We start from the raw sequence: 17,996 nt of genomic DNA, 5'->3' as shown, positions 1-17,996 counted from the left end.
GTGCTTTCAGAGATGCTCTTCTGTAGACCTCGGTTGTAAAAAGTGGTTATTTGAGTTACTGTTGCCTTTCTATCAGCTCGAAACGGTCTGGCATTCTCCTTTGACTTCTGGCATTAACAAGGCATTGAAGGCATGAAAATCCCTTTTTTTTCTTGCTTTTTTTTTTTAAATGCAGAATGTTTTCTGTGAGGGTTATGTTTAGGGATAGAGTTAGGGTTAGGAGATATAATATACAGTTTGTACAGAATAAAAATCATTATATCTTTGAAAAGTCCCCATAAAACATGGAAACCCAGAATTGTATAGTTTTGAAACCCAAAATTGATAGTTTCATCCAGACTTGATTGATTGATTGATGACTGACTGAATGACTGACTGACTGCAGATCAGTGCTAATAGTGTTTTGCCACTACAGCAGGGCTAATGTGAGTGTGCTGATAATCATGTCAGAGCTCTGTGGTCCTATGGAACGAACAGATAATGTCTAATAGCCAGGGCTGGGTGTGAAATGGCAAACAGATGCTTTAGAAGGGGCCATTTTCCCACGTACCCATCTGATGACTGAGCAAGGTGCTGACAGCTTCACGTCAGCATCTGGGAACGAATCTATGTGAAGTTGCACTACACATACATCAGGGCTCGGGGTGTCTCTGGAGAAGTGCAGATAGACAGAAGAGGGCAGAGAGAGCGAGCGAGATGCAGAAAAAAAGAAAGAGACAAATGCAAACACCAAACAAGACTTGATGTCTGGATATCGTCCAGTCTCACTTACAAAAAGCAGCATTGGCCCCCCACTTCCTGACTGGCCTGAATTCAAACAGATTTGTCCCCACATTACATGCAGACAGCACAGCTCCTCCCCGCCACCAAAGGAAACCCATCTGACATCCAAGAAGATCTAAGAGACTTTGTTTGTTTGCTTTCTCAGCACAATGAGAGTTGCACCAAACAGTAACAAACAAACTAGACAAGCTCCTTGCTAAAGCACAATTAAACAACCCATCAGGGTCAACGTCAGTTCAAGCAGAAGGTACCTTTGAATCTCTCCATAAGCAGGTGACATTTAGGATTGAAAAGCATTCCTGAGTCTAGCACAACCATGTTCAATGCCTCCAAATCTTCTAACAACAAAGAAGCTAAAGATGTCTGCTGTGCTTCCTCTTGTAATTGGCATTGGCAGGGCTGAACTCCAGCAGCCTCCAAGCCTGTAATTTGACTTTACCAAAACCATTTTTGAGCTTAAACAATGAATAACAGGTGAGGAGAGCCAGAAAACCAGATACTTCTACAGTGGTTTTAAACACTAAATTGTTAACAAATAACAAGCAGGGATTCTGATACCCAGTGTTGGGGAGTAACTAACTAAAAGCAGCAACCTCACTAACATATCTGCATTACTTAGTAGAGTGACAGAAGCTTAAATGATTTTTAAAATAGTTAAAAAGTTTCAAAACTTCCCAAACAACAAAAGTCATAATTATCTAGTTTGTTTCATTTAGTGTTTGTTCAATTATTTCAGTAATGTCTGTTTTTGGGCCAGATAAATACTGCTCTGATTTTAGAAATAAATGATCTGATATTCAAGTTATATCATTAATATAACAAATGTCTAATATAATATTACATATCTTTAATAGTCAATTTCACATAAGGAACAAGAAACATCTGGTATTTATGCAATGGTTTTCCATCTTTTAGGCTTATTATTATACATATAGCACCAAATGATGTTGAAAACTTGTGATATAATTTACTGGAAATTAACTTGTGCTGTTATCATTAACTAAAACTACTAATTTGTGTCTCTTAAAAAAAATATGTATTTTCATAAGTCAGTCAGATTAATATAATTTGAGTTGAACCAAGTTGATTATACTATACAAATTGATTTTAAGACAGAAAGTTGAAATTAGTGTACATTTTCTACAGTTTAACTTTTTCAAAAGAACACCTTGACTGTCTAGTGTTCTTTAAATTACGAGTAGGTTGTAGTTTTGGATGCTAGTTACAAAGTAGTTTCCCCAACACTAGTGGTACCACAATTGGGCAACAAATGACAAACTAAAACATCAGAGGACCTTTGAGATGGTTAGACAGAAAAAAAAAATCAAATAGGCTTTTAGAACAAGAGAATTAACGAAGACGTTGTTGTTTACTAAACATCAGACAGCTAAGATGGATGTCTCTTGTTTTGAGTCTACAATCATCAAACGTTTGCACCATACGTGCTCTGCAACATGTCACTTTGGCTGTCTGATGTCCCTCTATTCCAAAGCGTTTTTGATGTGGGCTTCTGGTTTCCCTTCCTGTTCCTTCACAACTTAAGTGAATGTGACACACAGCTGGGTGCTGAAGACGAATCCCATTTAGCCAAGGATGGCTAGGAATGGATACAGTTAGGCATGCTGATTTCCATTAGCACTGACATGCATGGAGGACTGTGTCACAAATGCTGCAAAACTGTCCAGGCGAAAGCATTTCTAACCTCATCCTGCATAACAGTAACTAATGCAGCTTTCCTTTCAACTCGGAAAGTCAGTGCAATAGAGAGACTGCAATTATTTTTTATGCACAGATTGTCAGCGAAGCACAGCTTTGTGATCAATAGTAAATGCTGCTCCATCTGAAAGCACAGCGAGTTTGAGTCATAAATATGCATATCTATCCTAAAAAAAAATTCAAACAAGACTTTGGAGCACATTCAACATTTGATACACAATCCTGGTACACACTCAAGTTATGAGAGTGGCAACTGCATTTAAATTCAGGAGTGAATCCCTGTAAATTCTGTTCCATATCCATACGGACAGCAGTTGCTCACTTCAACCTGTAATAATATTAGAACGTGAATGCATTGTTGTGGAGGATACAGTACATGAGTACATGGTAGCTGTACTGAGACAGCATCACTCCACCTGAAATAGTTCTTTAAATTGCACAAAATGAGCACTGATTGGTTAGTTAGGATTTTATGAGGGGTCTTAGCGAAGGGCTGATTGTGTTTTCTGAATATGTAGTTGTTGTGGCGGCGTTTGCATGTGTTTTCTGAATTTGGAGGTGTTTTCTGCATATGTAGTTGTTGTGGCGTTTGTTTGTGTTGTGACCCTTCTCGGCCACCGTATGATTGTGTTCAGAATGAGTTTAATCTCTTAGAAGAGCAGTGAAAAGCACATCTATGTGGCCGTAGATGTGTTAAGAAGATAATCTTTCTTCAGTCAGCAAGTGCCGCGGGAACCTGGGACGAGCCACTGTAGGATGAGCTCCTACAAAGCTGTGAGAGGGGAAACCGAGGCGCACCTTGTCAAGCCTTAATTTGCTTTGATGCATTCTCGCTGCCCCAGGCCATCTTGGCATGCAAGACGAGACAGATGTTGCTCCTGTACGCCGCATCCTTATAGAGAGTTCCTTTTGTATGCCAGCGGAGATCATATTTAACCCGGCGCAGGGGGAACAAAGGCACTCTCTGTGTGAGCTCGCTCTCCCTGCGAGCTTCTCGGGTCCGGGATGACAGATATTATCTGACAGGCTCACATGAGTCGTTTTAACAAAAGGATTTTCTTTTTCTTTCGTTTTTTTGAATCTGAAAATTACAGTACGCTAATAAAGCCTAATCCCACGCCGGGAATGCAGTGTTTTGGCTGCCGCTAGTAATCTGTTGTACTGAAAAGATGAAGATTGGGAGCAAACTTGTCTCGCTGACAGAAGGATTATTAGGGTCTATCACAGCTCAGATACTGGCAGGTTCAAATTGTGTTGGATCTCAATAAAAGGGATGAAAAAAGGTTAAATCTGTCTTAAACAACCAAGAGCTGAAAGATACAGGACTTCAAAGGATGTGAGTGACAAAACGGAAATTGAAAGACGTGTAAAAAAATAAAATAAAAGTGGTACGGTGAAGGAGAAAGAAAAGCGAAATGAAGAATAATATCTGTGAAGATATGATAGGCCCAAAAAGTATTTGGAAGCAGAAATAACACTTAAAATATCTGAATGCAATTGCATTACTTTGCAAGCATCTCAAATGCTGCATGATCTTTTAACTTTCTTCATTGTTTTTGGTCAATGCCTTTTAAATCAACTGGCGTATTGGTAATTTTGTGGATGTATGAAGCTCTACTTAAGTTCACACAGGTGTGGGGTTCATTACATTAACTATGAACATGATCCAGTAATATATCTACTAACAACTATCTTTCTTTAAATAAATGCAATTTGTTATATATAAAAAAAAAATCTAATGCAATGACATTCAGACAACTATGAATGAAATGTCCAAATAATTGTTGGGGTCATTCTATGATTGTTTAAGCATGATTGATCAGTACCTGGTGACCAGCACAGCCACGTCCACAGGAGGAGGGTCATCTCTGCTCCCAGGAACATGATTGTTACCCAGGTATCGTGCGCCGTATTCCTCATGCTGCCAGTGACAGAAGCTCTCCAAGGCTTTTTCGCCATGATGGCCCACCTTCAGCTTTTCCTGAGAGCACATTGGACAATATCTGTGCATTAGAATATAATTATAAGACTGATACAGCAAAGGTTTAAATTATTTTGTAAGGACAAACCTTCAGTGGTCATTTAAACATGATCAGAGTATTAAATGTCAGTCCTTTCACCTTACATGCTGGTGAACTGCAGGATTTATTTGTTCCATTAAAACAGTAAGACATAATGAATTCTGTCCCACACAGCCTCGTTTTCATTTGCCTCAAATTAAATATGACATCTACTTACAGGGCTAAATAGTTTACTCTTCTAGCCAGTGGATTTTACTTTAAAGACCCTATAAAATGGAGAGCAGTATTTCCTATTCAGACAGGAAAGGGGGCACACAAATAAAATTTGGGCTTATACAGCCTTTATGGTGTTTACATGAATCGTGATTTGCTACTTTGCTACTTGCTAGGCATTATAGAGAGTGTTTTATTAGACAAAAGTTTGTATACACTACCGTTCAAGTCTTTGGGATCAGTAAGATTTTTTTTTAAATGATTATTTACTTATAATTGTAATACTTTTATATAACAAGGACACATTAAATTGACCAAAATGAAAGATTTTTACATTGTTACAAAATCATATTAAAATAAATGCTGTTCTTTTGAACTTTCTATTCATCAAAGAATCCTGAACAAAATGTGTAACTGTTTCTACAAAAATATGAAGAAGCACACCTATTTTCAACATTGAGCACCAAATCAGCATATTATAATGATTTCTGAAGGATAATGTGACACTGAAGACTGGAATTATGATGCTGAAAATTCAGCTTTGCATAACATGAATACATACATACATATATATATATATATCATTTTTTTTCCAAACAGAAAACAGTTATTTTAAATTGTAATATTTCACCATATTACTGTTTTTACTGTATTTTTGATCAAATAAATGTAGCCTTGGTGAGCATAAGAGACTTCTTTCAAAAAGATTAAAAAAAATTACCAATTCCAAACTTTTAGCATGTGTCTCTGTGTGCAAGATCAGCAATATTTTTGGTCCAATTTTAAATGTGTATATAATAAAAGTCTGTCAACTTGTAGAAGTACACCAGCACATATTGTTTAGTATCAAAGATAACAGTCTCCATGGGATCTTTAATTTCTTTATGAACTTCCGCTGACATAAACATGGTCTTTGTTGATTCATCGATCACACAACACCATCAAAATGGCTTTGAGAATTGCTGGTGTAATTCGGCTGGACTTGAAGTCAGTTTGTTTCAAGCATCTTAACCCATCATTTCCCTGATTTTATCTTCCTGATATCAGAGATTGTGAGTCCAAAAGGTTTGCCCTGAAGCAACAATACAAACACACTAATGGCTATTCAGAGACATCCTGACATATGTCATTTTACACTTCAGATGTGAGTACTCAAAAAATCTTCTGGCAGACGCTCCGGAGCCTTTAGAGAGAATGCAATCCAGCAATAAAATGGAGGGGAAAACCGGTAGTTAAAACACACACACACACACACACACTGAGCAAGATAACATCGCAGGTCCTGAAAATAGGAATAAAACAGCAAGGGAGTGGATAAATGGTTGAGTAACTACATACATAGATCTGGTGTGTGTACATCACTGGGTCACACTTACTGGACGGGTGTGCAGGAGAACTAACTTGGTGACCCGGATGTTGAGCCACACACCCAAACTCTGGTGTTGAAACATGTTATAAACCTATACAAAGAGAACAAGACAAGATAATTAACTTACTGATCAAATATGCAATACCACATTTAAAAATAAATATTACAAAGTTCAGTTTTGAAAGTTATGTTATTGTTTAGCAGTTGACCAGTTTGGGTTTTACAATAACCAAAGACAAAGCTTTGATGGAATATTTATTTAAAATTCTGTTAAAATATTTATACACAAAACATGAAGTATCTAGTATTTAGTAGTCAAAGATAAAATGTCTGTTAAATGCCAAGCAGGCATGTTATAAGCTGATGTTGGTCTCAAAATAGCCCGATATACCAGCTAGGCCGATAAGTTATCTGATATTAGGCTATTTTGAAACCAACATCAGCTTAAAGTATGCCTGCTTGGCATTTAACAGACATTTAATACCATTTCAGTGAAGTGAATAGAAAAAAAATCTGAGAAAATACTGTAGACTCTTTGAAGTCATTGGGCCCTATTTTAACGATCTGAAACGCAAGTGTCAAAGCGCAAAGCGCAAGTAACTTTGTGGGCGGGTCTTGGCGCTGTTGCTATTTTCCCGGTGGGATAAATGACTCTTGCGCCCGGCGCAAATCTTAAATTGGTTGGTCTGAAGTAGCTTCATCATTCATAGGTGTGGTTTGGGCGTAACGTGAAATAAACCAATCAGAGCGTCATCTCACATTCCCTTTAAGAGCAGGCGCGCTTGTTCTAAAGCGGATTCCTATTGTAACGGCGGATTTGCCAGGCGCGCGCCAGGAGCGGTTCACAGCCGAGGAGAGCAACGCTCTCGTCAGGGACGTTGGGGATGGAGAAACCCACCCAAATTAACTTGGGTTAAAAAGGCGTATGATAATTTGGGTAAATGTGTAAGCTAGATGTATGCTTTTATAATAAATTGTCTATCTATCTATCTATCTATCTATCTATCTATCTATCTATCTATCTATCTATCTATCTATCTATCTATCTATCTATCTATCTATCTATCTATCTATCATAATAATGTATGATTTGCAAAAATGAAAACTGCTGCTTCTGTGTAGATGAGAGAATCAAAGTGTATGCGCGTTGTGCACACGCTACATTGATTATGGCCAAGCATGCGCCCTTAAAATAGCATATGAATAACATGCGCAACGCGCCACTGACTTAAAACTATTTTTTCCTGGTTAGTGGCGCAATTGTTTTCTAAACCTGCAAAATAGCATGAAGGAACGTTTGCGCCGGAACACGCCTCCTTTTTTGCGCTGAACCGCCCCGGGAGCGCAAGTTCATTCCCTAGTTTAGCGACGTGCTTCTGTGGAGGGAAAAGTCCGCTTTGCGCGGGTGCAAAATAGGAATGATACATGCGTCGGTGTACAAAGTCAATTGCGCTGGGTGCAAGATAGGGCCCATTGTCTCAATTGTAACAAAAACTTTCAGTTGGTAAGTTTGATTAGCCTAATTTCTGTTAATTAGTTCAAACTGTCTTTTTGAATTAATCAATTCAAAACACTGATTCAATGACTCATTTGCAACATGACTCAGTGTTTTGTATTGGTGAGGTTTTCTTGGTTATATACCGTTGGCCAATAAACAGTTCCAAAATCTACAGACACCTTGCGCAGATAACGCAAAATATTGTGTAAATACTGAGTAAAAACATCACCATTTGTTATTTAAAAACTATATTGGTCTCAGCCAATTTGCTACACAAAAACTTCTGATTTACAACATGCAAATCTTCTATATAAATGAAGATAAAAGAATCAAGAAAGAAATAGAGTTGAGCTTTCATCACCCTCACAGAGTAAGCTGTGTGATTCACAATCCCATTACATTTTTTTTTACTATTGTACAGAAAAAAAATCAACGGCAATTCCATGCGGGGTAAAGTTAACGAAGAAGTATGGAGCTGAACTGAAGGGAGGATTCAGATATTGATGAGTAACCAGCATCTGGAGGGGAATATCAAAATAACAGCACGATTTTCCACAGCGTTGTCGAACTCGTCTGTGAAGAATGGATTTATAAGGTCCTCAGGGAGGACAAAAGGAGGTGTACTTTCTTACAAAATCCCACACATCTGGGCAATTCATTTATTTTTACATTAATCTTCATATGACTCATCATTGTCATTAGAGATACAGTAGAAAGGGCCGTTCTTGAATTGACGAGCTTTGCTTTACCACAGCAGATGCAGTGAGGTGTTGTTTTGTGAACTGTTTTACAGATCAATATTTAGTTTGTTTGTACTTTATTACACAGGCTCATTTCCAGGCGCTCACAGCGCACACTGTGTTTACGGACCTGTTCTGAATGAGAGTGAGGTCATTCACTCTGGGATGAACTGAAATACACAAATCAAGAAGATTTTTCTTTCTTCTATCCTTTCAAACCTACACACACAATCTCATCTTAAAGTACCCCTATTATGCTATTTTAAACTTTCCTAATGTTGTTTTGGAGTCTCCTACAACAGGTTTACATGCATCAAATGTCAAAAAACTGTTTCATTTCTTCATAATATACATTTGCACATTGCGCATTTCCACCACATTTTCAATGATTCTCAAACGACTCGTCAGATGAATCAATCTCTCTAAATCCCTCCTTTCCGTGAGCTACTCTGCTCTGATTGGTTTACCGCGTACAGCGCACGCGTAGAAAACAAAAACGGCCATTGCCATAAGGCCTAAGGCTTCCTACACTGTAAACTAATCACAGTAACGAACAATGGCGTCGATTTTACCATATCAATCCGAGCGCAAGTCCGATGATGAAACACTGGAAGAACTAGTTATTCAACCTGAACTTCCATTGCAAGGACAAGGCAGGATGTTTCTCAGTGATACACTAGTTTGAGGCACATTATGAGATGTTGCAACTGTAATTCCTTACCATCAGCATTAACAAGTGCATGTCCATCAACAAACCGATTAGTTTACTTGTACTAATTTATTTACAGAGTATTTTTCTAATATATTGCGGTGAACACATGGAAACTGTATCAATAACAGTGCATGTATGCAATACATTAGCCGAACTCTAGCGTGAATAACTGATGTAACATAAACGTTGGTAAAACAAATCTTGCTCCATGCTTAATCTTTCCTCAAAGTAGTGAGAACGACAAACAATCTGCATTACACAGTTATAGGCAATAGTGGCCCACAACTGATTAGCAGAAGTATTAATAATGTGAGTTAACCAGTTAGCAGGAGACCCACACAGAATAAAACTCAAAACTAAGTATTTTGAACACCATCTTTCAAAAGCAAGCGGTTTGCAAGTCCTGCATTGAACTCTGAGATTTGAGAAGCAGTTGTCAGTAAAATATAGGTAACACAGCAAAAGTTTAGGATTATACTGCTGTGGTATCGTTGTAAAGATGAATTTTAACTACTGATTCTTCACATGCTCGTCCTTGGGCAGTGAAAAACAACTGGCTTTACCTTCATATTGTAGAGCACAGCGTCTTCCCGACATGACGCTATCCAGTATCCACAGGAATCAGCTGCCAGTTTGAGGTTCAAGTTTTCCCTGGTGTCTGCGTGCTCAATAAGTGGGCGGGCAATATGCTAATGTTTCGTCTTCTTGACAAATATGCCAAAACTCATGCATAAGAGTCTATATATGCTCTCAACAGCTCTAAATCACGGAGACCTAACACTTGTAAGGCCCTAGCAACTAAGGACAGCTAAGCTAAAGCCTGGTTCACACGGCAGGATAATTAGGCCGATTTTAGCCCCGATTCACCCCTTCCGACAATCTTAAGGATGCTCCGATTATCGTAAAATAATCTGATCAGATATTCCTGCCGTGTGTGGTGTGTTAAGACTGCTCTTGTCTGCTCGGAAGGACTTCGGGACCGCTCCGATCTCAAATCGTGTTGTTTTGGCCCGATTTCTCCTCGTGTGTTGTGTCCCCCGCAACAAACAAGCACGCAGCCTGTGGACTGTGGCGTGTAGATTTTTTCTTTCATCCATTGGCTGCTCTATACTATAGTATTTTATCACGCTATCATTCATTCAAGTGCTAAGAAACAATTCAAGCGTGATAAAACGCAAAAAAGAACTTAAATCTGTACTGGTGGCGCGCTGTCTGTAAATCTCCTCTCTGTGTGATGCGCACACACACACACACACACACACACACACACACAGAACTCATGCGCACAGAATCACGCTTCAGACAGCGCGCTGCCGCATTGAGTTCTCTTTCACACTTGAACGGACAAAAACACACAAAAGTATGCCAAAATGTTCACTTTGTCAAGTATCCTCGTAAGCACAGTATTAAAATTACTTTTGATATCGTGGGATTTTGCGAGATTTCCCTTCTGACCTCGGAATGCTCGGGAGTCAAATCGGTTTGTGTGTGATGTGTTGATTTTGCCGTGTGGCTGCGCACCACACACTGTACGACCAAAACTGTTAGACCCATGATTTTTTATCGCCGTGTGTGGGGTCTCTCAGGTTTGGAAAATCGGCCGACAATTTTAAAATCGTCCCGTGTGAACCAGGCTTAACATTAGAATACAGTTGGGTTGTTGAGGGTAGCGCAATATACATAGGCTAACTGATTTCGACTGTAATGTTAACTTCTTTAACTCTGATGCTGAATGTTTGCTCCTTCAATCCAGATGAATTTTAAAATATATATTTTCCAAGAATAAAAAGGCCACATCCTGAGGAGGCACAAACAGAGGTATCGGCAAAATAGAGTTAGAAACTTACACGGCAGGAAAGCTGAACAGTCTGACCTGTATGATTAGCTATCAGGTTAATTTGTTTAGAATATTTCAGGCTTCAACCAGTGCTGATGTGGCAGCTGAAAAACGATAGAGAGGGTCAGGAAGATCGATAATGAAGAGAGAGAAGTGGATGCACCAGGTAGTTCAGACGCAGCAGGTGAGATGGGCAAAAAACAGATGTAAAAGCAGGCCAGGTCAGAAAAGCTGATTTCTCAGGAAAAGGAGCCTCATTTCTTCCTTTCATTTTTCTGTGCCTTGTAGACATGAGATCAACAAACACAGACTGGATTTAATTCAGAGTGGCTGAATATGCACTTATGAAAGAGCATTAGAATTTTTTTTTTTTTTTTTTCAGAAAGGCCTGTAAAATAGCATGTTCAAACATAGAGTGCAAAGTGTACTAGAACTTAGCACTCCCATCGGCTCGTTTTTGGAATTGCGATCTGCCACATGATCCTGACACATGTTTACTCCTCTGATTTCTGCTATTTGTATTATCTTCTTTGTTTTTGTTTTATTAAATAAAGATAGCTGCATATAGAGCCTTTCTTCTCCTCATTTTGCCTGACTTGCTGTGACAAATGCTGTCAGCGTCAGGCTTGTGCAAAATTCAGAATTTCAGAATTGGCCTCCATTCAATTCATGAATTGGAATTTGAATTGAATTTACTCTGCCCCACAGGACATTGAATTGAATTTGAATTGGAATGACAGGAAGTGGAATTAAATTCATGGCAATTCAAAGAAATTCCACACAGTCACACAACAGAAAGAATGTGTTGAGTCTCGCATGCATTCAGTGTTAGGAAGATTACTTTGTAAATGTTATTGCTTACTGTTATTAGTTACCCATTATAAATATTGTTTGGATTACTTTATTTGGATAACTTTATCAATGCAAAGCAATTTCGTTTTAAGTTGATTAGTAACTAGTTGAATTCAACATTTTACCTCAGTAATACAACTAAATACAATTACTTTAATTTTGTAATTTAATAACAGAAAATTCATTTCACGTAACTATTTACTCCTCAACCCTGCATACATTTTGTTCTAAAATAGATATTGATCAAATTCTTGAAATAAATGACCCCCTCAGTGTTGTTTAATTAGTTTTGTTCCAATGTAATTTTCATTTCAAAGTAATCACACAAACACAAAGTTGTTTAATGCAGTTATCATTTATTCCAATGCAAAAAATTACTGAGCAACACTGTTGCATCTAATTCTCAATAGCTCCTCAAATGTTTTTTCATTGAGTCTGCACCGTTCTGGTCTGAATATCTTTCCTGCAACACTAAAGATTCTCTCAACAGGTGCAGAGTGAAGTTGTAAGGGACTTCTGAAACTTAAAAAGTCCAGTGTTGCCCATCAAATTGTGCTTTCAAACAAATGTCCACCTCAAATTGTTTAGCAACCATTTTAAATACTTGGTTAAAGTAAAGCATTCTGGGAAATGGAGTCATGTTCCATCATGTTCCACAGAATTACAATTACAATAAATCAAACTTAATTATTTGTTCTGTGACTAAATGGTAAATGGACTGCATTTATATAGCGCTTCACAGACCTATGGCCACCAAAGTGCTTTACATAGCCTCACATTCACCCATTCATACACCAACAGCGGTGTCAGCCATGCAAGGCACCAATCAAGCTGGTCGGGAGCAGCTGGGGTTACGTGTCTTGCTCATGGAAAACCTCGACACTTGGTCAAGTGGAACCGGGGATTGAACCACCAACCCTTTCGGTTTGTAGACAACATACATGAACCACTGAGCCACTGCCACCCCGCATATTATAATGCAATAATAAAGCTTCATTGTTAAACACTTCACTTAAAATATGTATATGAATTTCTTTGAATTTTTATTGAATTGCAATTCTGCTTCCTTTAATTCAAATTCGAATTGTAATTCTAGATCCTGTTTTTGACATCAATTCAAATTCAATTCAAATTCAAGAATTTAATTGGAATTAAGGAGTCATTCTCAATTCAATTCTGAATTGTGCACAAGCCTGGATATTGTCGTAAGTAACACCCACTTCTACTGCAAACAGCATTTTACTGGAACATTTCTAAAGAGATTGTATTAGAAAGATGAATTTATGACTTTAAATTCTGATTTGTTGCCTCAAAACTATATGACGCCTCAAAATGCAGCATATATAGGGCCAGATACAGTATACTAACAGCTTGCACCAGCGCAAACCCTCTTTTGGCATTAAAAAATAACTACTGTCAGGATTTACTAAAGACAAGCAGTGAAAAATTTGCGCTGAAAAGATGTGGAAAGTTATTTTTGTGGCTGACCTTATTGCATATGCATTTGTAGGAGTTTCCCTTTCAGACAAATTTATGGGAGGAGAGTATTTAAATGAATCATGCAAGGTGATTTACTAAGGTTTGCACTCATCAATTTACTGGTGTTTGCACCATTATTTACCGCCCCCCAAAAAAAACACGTCTGGCAGGCAGACAGATGAAGACTGAAGAATAAAGTTCCAACACGAGTTTAATTACAAATATCCAAAAGGCAACAGATGGTGGTAACACACATACATGTAAGAGAGACCAGACAGAGAATGAACGTGAGGATACAACTTAAATAGGAACTCAAACAAGATGATTAATAGAACACAGCTGAAACAAACAAACTAATAATGACTGTAACTAGGGAGACAAACGAGTAGCGGGAATCTGAACAAGGAAGACACGTGACAAATGAAAACAAACTGAAAGTCCACGTAGTCCAATCTAACTGAACATATTGGTGACATCACAACCCCTTCCGACCTCACGGTGTAGCAGAATGATGGCAGAGGGAGGGATGGAGGGGCTTTAGGAGGAGGACAAGGATATGGCGAAGGGATAGTGGCAGGATGTGGTGAAGGGATGGTGATGGCAGGATGACGAGACCCCGATGGTGAAGGTGGAGAAAGCCTGATGATGCAAACCCAGAGCTCCACAGAGCCGACAGCCCACGGCGGAGACAAAGGCAGGAGGATATATGGGGGATGACCAAAGGAGACGAGGACCCAGGATCCGATGGCACAGATGGAGGGTCAATGTAGCTGAGCGACATCGCTGGTGCTGGAGACCCAGGCGATGCCATGGAGACAAGCGTCGGAGGTGGAGCTGGAGTACCCGAGGACTGGGGCGATGCCGGTGTGACAGAGGACAGAGGCGATGCCAAAAAGGAGGAGGAACCCGCTGCAGCCGTAGGGGTGGAGGGATGGAGCCCAGCAGGTGAAAGTAGAGCGACAACTGACCACGGGGGAGCCGGTGGGACGAGGGAACCCAGTGGCAAGGCGAAGCTGTCAGGCCGACGGGCCGAGATGGAGCAAAGTTATCTGAGGCCGGAGGCGGAGCCACAGAATCCACTCGCATGGGCGCTGCTGGTAGTCGTACGTGGTTTCCGTTCTCTCGGCCACTGGTGTCGCGGGCTCACAATCCTGGTCAGACTTGCTTGGGGGCTCCACTTCTGGGACCATGGTGAGCGCTGTCCTCTTGTCCTGGTTCACTCATCGCGGCGGGTGGTTCCTAAATGTCTCCGGGGGCTCTTGCGAATTCTCTGTGGTTGATGGTTGTAAATCCGTCTCTGAATCGGGGCCAGACGCTCTCCAGACACCTAACCACAGCCTCCCTCCAGTTAAGTCCTGTGGTGTCTGGGAGGTCTATGGGGTGGTTAAAGTTCACCCCGATCCAGAGCAAGGTCTTCAGGGCCTTGTCGTCGAGGGGGCAGGTGATGGAAAGATGGCTAAAGTTCAAAAGATTGGTGCTCTCCTAAGCCACCAAAATAAATTGGCCATTTATATCCATTTTTGGAGGTCTGCTCTTCTGTCATAAGTGGTTGCAGGCAGACAGATGAAGACAGAAGAATAAAGTTGCAACAAGAGTTACAAATATCTGAAAGGCAACAGATGGTGGCAACACACGTAAACGTAAGAGAGACCCGACAAAGTGAAAGTCTACTAACTGGTAGATTACGTTGGTCATTTGGAAATGATCCGGCTGCGTCGGTGTTCTTTAATTTGCACTTTGTCAATAGATCACGAGCAGAACTTTTCATTCCCATCGGCGCGTTTTTGGAATTGCGATCTCACGCTAAATTGCCCTGTTTAGTAAATCTGGCTTATAGACAGCACTCTCATTTTTGTAACAGAGCCCATGTGATTAAAGAGAGGTGTGTGTGCGTGAATGTGTGTGTCCGAGAGCTGCCGACTCATGAATGTCACATACAGCACAGCTGCGGTCAGCAGAGCAAATGTTACGCTCACACACTCTCTCCCAACCGCTATCTGTCTCTGCTGTGTTTTATGACCCATTTCTCTTCCATTTTGCCAGGAGTTACTCTAGTGTCCAAAGGCTCTGTTACATGCAAAACATGCAAAATATGTAGTGTAAACAATCTAAACCAGGGTTATTGTTGTTAACTAAAACTAAAAACTAAAAATATTATTATTTAATTAGCTCATATGAAAAAGAGTTAGATCATTTTTATGCATTGTTAACAACTTATTAGCTGTAAATAGTTCTCACTTTAGATTAGGTCACGGCTAATAAGGAAATGTCATTAATTAAGTGCTTTAAACCAACCTTTATTAGACATTAATTGCATTAGTATTAATGTAGGGTAGGTTTAGGGCTAGAGTTAGTGTAACGGGATAGAATTTACAATTTGAACAGTATAAAACAACATTGGCAACAGCATATGCCAACTTGTGTGTGTGTGTGTGTGTGTGTGTGTGTGTATGTATTTGTAAACAATTTAAAGAACTGAACTGAAAATGAATGTGATTAATATCTAATAAAGGTTGGTTTAAAGCGCTCAATTAATGAAAGTTTTCCATTTTCCCTAATCTAAAGTGAGAATTATTTATTTCTAATAACCAATTAACAATTACTTTTCTATGAGCCTATTAAACAATAATAATTGTGTTAATTACAGTGAAAATGAATGAAGAATTTACCATTTGTATATTAGCCTGGTCCTACCAGACTCTTTGTATGTAGCCTAAAGGGTTTTTTTTTTATTTTGTCTAAAGGTTCATTAAAACTTCCATTTAAAAAAAATATATTTTTCTGACTATTATTACATATGTCAGCCTATATATTATGTGAATATGTGACTCACCATGTTCATGACGGTGAGCAGGAAGCGTTGGGCAGCCTCAGCACCGTGGTACTGCACCATATTTGCGTCAGCCACCACGACCGTCTCCACGGTGTACTCTCTACTCAGCCTGATGGCGTTCCTCCTGCCACGCACCTCCTCTGCTCCTTTTACCCTGGTCTTTTTCTTGTCTAACACACACACACACACACACACACACACACACACACACACACACACACACACACAAGTACAAAAACGAAACTGTTAGACCAGAGTAATACTGTACACTACCATTCATTCGTTTGGAGTTGGTAAGATTTTTTGATGTTTTATGAAGTCTTTTATGCTCGCCAACACTGCATTTATTTGATCAAACATTCAGTAAAAACCATAAAATTATGAAATATTATCACAATTTAAAATATGTTTTTCTATTTTAAATATATTTTTAATGTAATTTACTCCTGTGACAGCAAAGATTTTTTTAAATCATTTTAATATGTGGATTTGCTACTAAAGAAACATTTCTTATTATTATCAACATTGACAACAGTTGTACTCCTTAATATTTTTGTGGATGACAATTCTGTGAAAAAAAAATTCAGGATGTTTTTAGAAAGTTTAAAAGAACAGCATTTGTTTGAAATAGAAATCTTCTGTAACATCATAAAATGTCTTTACTGTCAGCTTTGATCATTTAATGCATCCTTGCTGAAAAAAAGTATTTTTTAAAGCATTTCTATTTTTTAAAAAAAAATGTATGGACCATTCTTTTGAATGGTTGAAAACTTTATCAAACATGAATGCTTCATTAACACATTTCAAGCGTGCATACTAAAATCCAGATTGCGTGTACTTGTGCAGGGTATGTTTCATGTCTTAGCATCAAACCTGCAATTATTTCAGGAAATGTGTTCTTTGTTACTCTGAAAGACATACATATGTATACAAAGACATCAAGATTGATACATAGGACAAACACAGAATTACAGTTCCTGGAGCTGATAAACAAATCAACAACAAACAGAAAGAAACTCTTCAAACATTACGGTTATAAAGCACAATGTTCAACTGGACCTGCTGTCAGCTCTAAACAGGGGACACATTTTGGTTCTAAACAAGCACAATTCATCCTCAGAAGTACACCACATATGTTGTGTGTGCACAATTAGTCCTGATCTCAACAAAGGCCACAGCTTTACTGTAAACAAGTCCAAACCTTTGAGAGAGCCAATGTCCACCAGAAATAAGACCTGAGCTAAGAAAAGAGACAGAAATAAAACCAAAGCGGTTTTATTGTGACTGATTGAAAGGTACATGTTAAAAAAAAAATAATGTTTTTGTAACTTTTATATGCAAATTTAATACTGGCATTGGCCGATAACTGTATATGTAAGATGAGGAAATGAGGATTTGTAAGGTAAATGGCTTACTACTGATCCTTTCACAAACCTGTCAGCAGGTAAAATCCATTCATAATACACTTTCACCACAACCAGCAATCACACACAAATGGTATTAGGAACAGCTAGTGTTCCTTCTTGGTGTGAGCTTTTCAGAGTCTGGTTGCTGGTGCATTTCCCAAATAAACATGAGCGTGTAAGTGTTTGTTTACTGAAGACACCTGTAAACATCCCCAGAGATGGGATGATCCATTATCTTGGGGAAAAAGCCAAGAAGTGTTTACCAGAACACAAATGAAAAAGTAAATTCCAGTTTCCTAAAGTATCATTTTGCTTTAAACAGTGGTTTTCCACCATCTGGAGTCCAGTTTTGGTTTGTTTGCTGGGTTGCACAAACCCACCGATTTGTCCTTAGAGCTCCCAAAATGTTAAATGATGTTCAAACTGTTTCTCTTTGTCTAGCTGTTTTATCGTTAAGTAAAAAAAATAAAAAAAACTGTACTAGCTTTGACTAATACCAAAGTCCTTTTAAGACAAGTCATTTCATTCGGCGGCCAT

At 38.8% G+C, this 17,996-nt stretch overlaps 2 protein-coding genes across 2 annotated transcripts in view; one reads left to right on the top strand and one right to left on the bottom strand.

Moving 5' to 3' along the window:
• The window catches only part of LOC308687382 (uncharacterized protein), a 439,906-nt gene that overhangs the window by 167,496 nt on the left and 254,414 nt on the right, over nt 1–17,996 (top strand). The window lies entirely within an intron of this gene.
• adamts17 (ADAM metallopeptidase with thrombospondin type 1 motif, 17) overlaps nt 1–17,996 on the bottom strand; it is a 163,754-nt gene that overhangs the window by 127,462 nt on the left and 18,296 nt on the right. Inside the window, exons 4-6 of the mRNA XM_081359916.1 lie at nt 16,054–16,223; nt 6,110–6,193; nt 4,326–4,480 (exon numbers count right to left, since the gene is read on the bottom strand). Of these exons, the coding sequence (XP_081216042.1) occupies nt 4,326–4,480; nt 6,110–6,193; nt 16,054–16,223 (409 nt within the window). The remainder of the gene's footprint in view (nt 1–4,325; nt 4,481–6,109; nt 6,194–16,053; nt 16,224–17,996) is intronic.

This window comes from Scardinius erythrophthalmus (assembly GCF_964197995.2).
Source record: "Scardinius erythrophthalmus genome assembly, chromosome: 2".
Taxonomy (NCBI): Eukaryota; Metazoa; Chordata; class Actinopteri; order Cypriniformes; family Leuciscidae; genus Scardinius; species Scardinius erythrophthalmus.
The sequence above is the reverse complement of the archived record's forward strand: the minus strand, read 5'-3'. Positions and strand labels throughout refer to the sequence as shown.